The 4,296-nt window shown below is 36.3% G+C and overlaps 1 protein-coding gene across 1 annotated transcript in view; it reads left to right on the forward strand.

Annotated features, from left to right (window-relative positions):
- LOC112965789 (COMM domain-containing protein 2-like) overlaps nt 1–3,128 on the forward strand; it is a 13,747-nt gene extending 10,619 nt beyond the window's left edge. Inside the window, exons 4-6 of the mRNA XM_026065161.1 lie at nt 379–461; nt 1,809–1,982; nt 2,519–3,128. Coding sequence (XP_025920946.1) covers nt 379–461; nt 1,809–1,982; nt 2,519–2,716 — 455 coding nt within the window. The 3' untranslated portion in view covers nt 2,717–3,128. The remainder of the gene's footprint in view (nt 1–378; nt 462–1,808; nt 1,983–2,518) is intronic.
- The last annotated feature ends 1,168 nt before the right edge of the window (nt 3,129–4,296 follow it).

Consider the following 4,296-nt stretch of genomic DNA (forward strand, 5'->3'; position numbering starts at 1 on the left):
CGGGCCGGGAGGCGGTGGCGCTGCACGCGTGAAGCTGCCGGCGCTGGTGCCCGCTCGCGTCGCGCCTTCCTTCCGGAGACGCAGTCTGACAGCTGATGATCTTTTAATCAATTTGCTCATTATTTAGTTCTAGAAAGTCGGCGCGCTGTTTCCCCTCCATTGTACCCTAAGCAGCCGGTTTGGGTTTTTCTTGTTTGTTTTTATCCGACTCGTCTCTTAGCCCTTTACAGTCCGTTACCCGAGGGCTGCTCAACCCTCTGCTGTTTTCCTTTTCTATGCACATTTTGCAAGTTAGCTTTGGATAAATTTGCAGGTTTGTGTGTTGTTGCTGCGGCAACTTAATGATGGAGTAAAAGGTGTTTTATGCTTTCTCTGAAGGAAAACTTGATGTTAGCGTCGACACTATTCAGCATGGCGTCGAAGGGTTAACGTACCTTCTCACGGAAAGCTCCAAGCTTATGGTAAGGACGCGCTCACGTAGTGAATGAAGGGATGCGCTCGTGAGATGTCTTCTGTGCAGCTCTCGTTCTGAGAACACTGGCTCGTGGGGAAAATCCACTTCAAAATTCTGATGAGACAGATCTTTTTAATTAAAAAAAAAAAAAAGAGTCCGTCCCTTATGCAATTCTCTCCTTAAAAAAACTGCATCTGTATGGATGACTCAGCTTGTTTGCAATTCCTGTTCAGTGTCTTCGAACCTAAAACTTGACAGTGTTTTAACAGCTTATAACAAGAACATACAGCAATTCAGGCTGTTTAGGGAAGAAGCATGGTTGAGGATTAAGCTCCATCCAAATAAGAAAAGATGTTGGAGTGGAGATGTTTTGTTCAACTTCTGTACAGGATATGTGCTTATATTAAGCCCCTATAAGTATTCCTTATGGTAACTGATATGCTTAGCTTGGGAGCTTTCTCAGCCCCTGACATCAGAAGTTTGGATGCAATATAAGCAAATATTGACCAAATAATAGTTGGATAATAACTGTTTCCATTGGAAAGACTACTATTAACACTGAAGAATTTTTGAATGCTGAAAACATGGAAAAGAGATACAGAGACAGGCAATTCCAATATAACTTCGAGCAGGCATTGTTCTGAAGAGTCGATAGGGATGAGAATGAAAGATTGCAGAATTTTCTGTTGAAGTAAGCTGACTCCATGGACAGATAAATTATTGTGGCTTTTATGGTAGAATATAGGTGATCACAGAAAGTTTTTGCTGCATGAAAAATATTTATTCCATTGCAAATGTGTAACTTTTTCCATTGAATAAATAACTATTTCCACAATAATGAACTGAACTTATCCAGTTCAGCACAAAGGCATTGACCTAGGGGAATCGCCTTCTGAGGCCAGTCCGAATTAATAAACATGAGCTTTGAGGCTGTACACGGTGCTTGCTTACATTTGTAGATAATCAGCTCATTTCAGAGTATTTATAATTTGAGTATCAATATTAAATTAATACCATGGATAAATTGATTATCTAGAAATGTATTTCCAAAGCTTAGATGTTTTTGCTATTGTGTCTTGTTCCCTGATATGAAGGATCAAACATGAAGATGTTGAATGTTTTTTAAAGACCTAAAAACTGTTTCTGAAATTTGTTCAAATTAACGGTAATGTATCAACATATGCAAATCACTTAAAACGTGGGTGATTTGTTTTGTCCTAGCTGTGGAATTTCTGCAGGAAAATAATTGTGCCATACCATGTGTGTTTGGTGTTTACTTACAGTTTTATTTGTTTCTCAATAAATAATGAATATTACACAGTTCCATATTAAGGCCTCATTTGCTGATTTCCAGATTTCTGAGATAGACTTCCAAGATTCTGTCCATGTTCTGGGATTCTCAGATGAACTGAACAAATTATTGCTCCAGCTTTACCTTGATAACAGGAAAGAGATCAGAAGCATTCTTAGTGAGCTGGCACCAAAGCTTCCCAGTTACCACAATCTTGAATGGAGACTAGATGTGCAGGTAACGTCTCTTTTATTTATTTATTTTAGTAATCTGCATTTTACTTTACTTTTTTTAACATTACAAGCAACTGTGAGCAAATTAATGTGATTTGTATTATTCCAAGGTAATTGAGGCAGCAGGGATTTTTTTTATGTAAAATTGACATAATTTTGTTATTGTACAGAAGATAACTAAATTTAAGCTGAACAGGATACGTAATGATGCAAACTATTTGTTGCTTTATGAAAACTAAATTCATAGCTTCATTGGTACTTTAAAAATGTTAAAATATAATAAATGTATTGTCTTACATGTCATCTAACTTCACAAATATTATGAAAGCATTATTTAGAGTGGATTAATATTATCTAAAGATAAAACTAAATAATAGATTATGCATATCTTTATTTGTGAATTAAAAGGATTTTTAAACAGTCCTGCAAGCAGGTCCTGCAAATCTGCCTGAATTGTAAATGTGAAAGTTGACAACCGTCTGTTTTTTTTGTTTTTGTTTTGTTTCCTTTTTCCCCTTTCGTCTGAACTCCTTTCTACAGCTTGCAAGCAGAAGTTTGAGACAACAGATTAAGCCTGCTGTGACTATAAAGCTACACCTTAATCAGAATGGAGATCAAACCGCCCAAGTGCTGCAAACCGACCCTTCTACACTTCTTCACCTAATTCAGCAACTGGAACAAGCCTTGGGGGAAATGAAAACAAACCATTGTAGGAGAATAGTGCGCAACATGAAATAGTATTAATTCATGACTGTTGTCTTACGAGGCAGTTTATGAAATGACTAGAAACAATGTTCACAAATACATTTTGAGGAAAATAAACATCTGGATCAGATGAAATGCTTTCCTATGCCAGGATTTTGAGCCAGTAATTATAGGGTGAATGTCCTCAGGTGCTAACTTTACACAGCTGCCTGATATGAGATAGGTAATTAGTTTTGCTTTACCTGCACATACAGAAATTCAGCATGCTATATTTAGTATTTCGTTAGCTCTAAATGAGTATACTTAAAGAACTTTTCTACTTTAAGTAGAGCTGCTTGAATATTGTATAAAGCTGCACATTTATTGTTATGTTTATCAAGCAGATTTTTTTTCTTGGTTTTGCTTCTGTTTTGAAATAAAATAAAATAAAAATACATGAACTGGATGGAAATGATACCTTACAGGAATGGTTCTTCCATCTCGACTCATGTATGCATACAACTACGAATGCAGCTGTGGGAGTACTGCCCTCTTCCCCAAAAGCATTCAGTCAGCGCAAAGGCTGGGTGTTACACTGCCCTTCTACCCTTTTCTGCCCAACAACACCTGGTTGCTGTTAATTGTCTTGGAAATGTTTCTGTGAAGCAATGGCGTACCATGTCATGAGAATTTTGTTCCTAGCTTTCTGGTCTGATCTATGTTCTAGGAGATCTCAACTCTTGTTAGATAGCGTTGTTTACCTGATTTTACAGACAGTAATGTGGAAGCATTAGCTGGATTTATAATAAAGCTAGCAGTTAGTGTAGAAAGCCCAGTAGCTAAGTATAAGTCAGCATACAGCTTATTTCTATACATAAAGGTGATCTGAAAAATTGTAAAACCAAAACTCTGGGTTTCAGTGATGATATGCTATTAGGCAAACTCAGAAAAGTTTTAACTTCAGCTAAATCTCCTCTTAATGTTGTTTAAACACATTTTGTGGCTTGTTCTCTGGTAGGTCTGATGCAACAGTTTCTTCTGCTATGTGGATAGTGTTTTTAAAGGAAACACTGAACTAATGATTGCAACATAATTGATGCTTTTCCATTTTTAAGAAAAATATCTAACAAAGGTTATGTGAAAGTCACTTTCCGGTAGTATTCCAATACAATATTTTAGTGATTGGTATTAAATACTTTCACTAATTAATGCTTTATTGTCATTAGTGAGGTGCATCATAAATCTCTTAAAGTATACAGCGGACAGAGAGACAAGAGGGAACCTTAGTACACAGATTTTGGCAGTAACAGTATCTTTACTGTCTTTCATAATGAAACCATAAAAATTCTCTTATTACTGTTTTCCTACATTCCCAAATGCATTATTTTCTTACTGTTTTGGATTTTTATACCTTTTGGTAGGTATTATTTCAAATGAAATATGGCAGAAGTGCTATAATCAGTAACAGGTATTATAACTTAAAAATTAGGTCAGTTTTACAGAACATGGAGCTGCTTATTCTTTGCCTTCTTTACATGGCATGGTTGTGGTGCGAACAAGCTTAATTTCGTCTCCTGTATATGAATCAGCTAATAGCTTCGTTTTCTTAAAATGTCAAACTATTGACATGTAAT

Source organism: Apteryx rowi, unplaced genomic scaffold (assembly GCF_003343035.1).
Source record: "Apteryx rowi isolate R43461 unplaced genomic scaffold, aptRow1 scaffold_224, whole genome shotgun sequence".
In the NCBI taxonomy this organism is placed as follows: domain Eukaryota; kingdom Metazoa; phylum Chordata; class Aves; order Apterygiformes; family Apterygidae; genus Apteryx; species Apteryx rowi.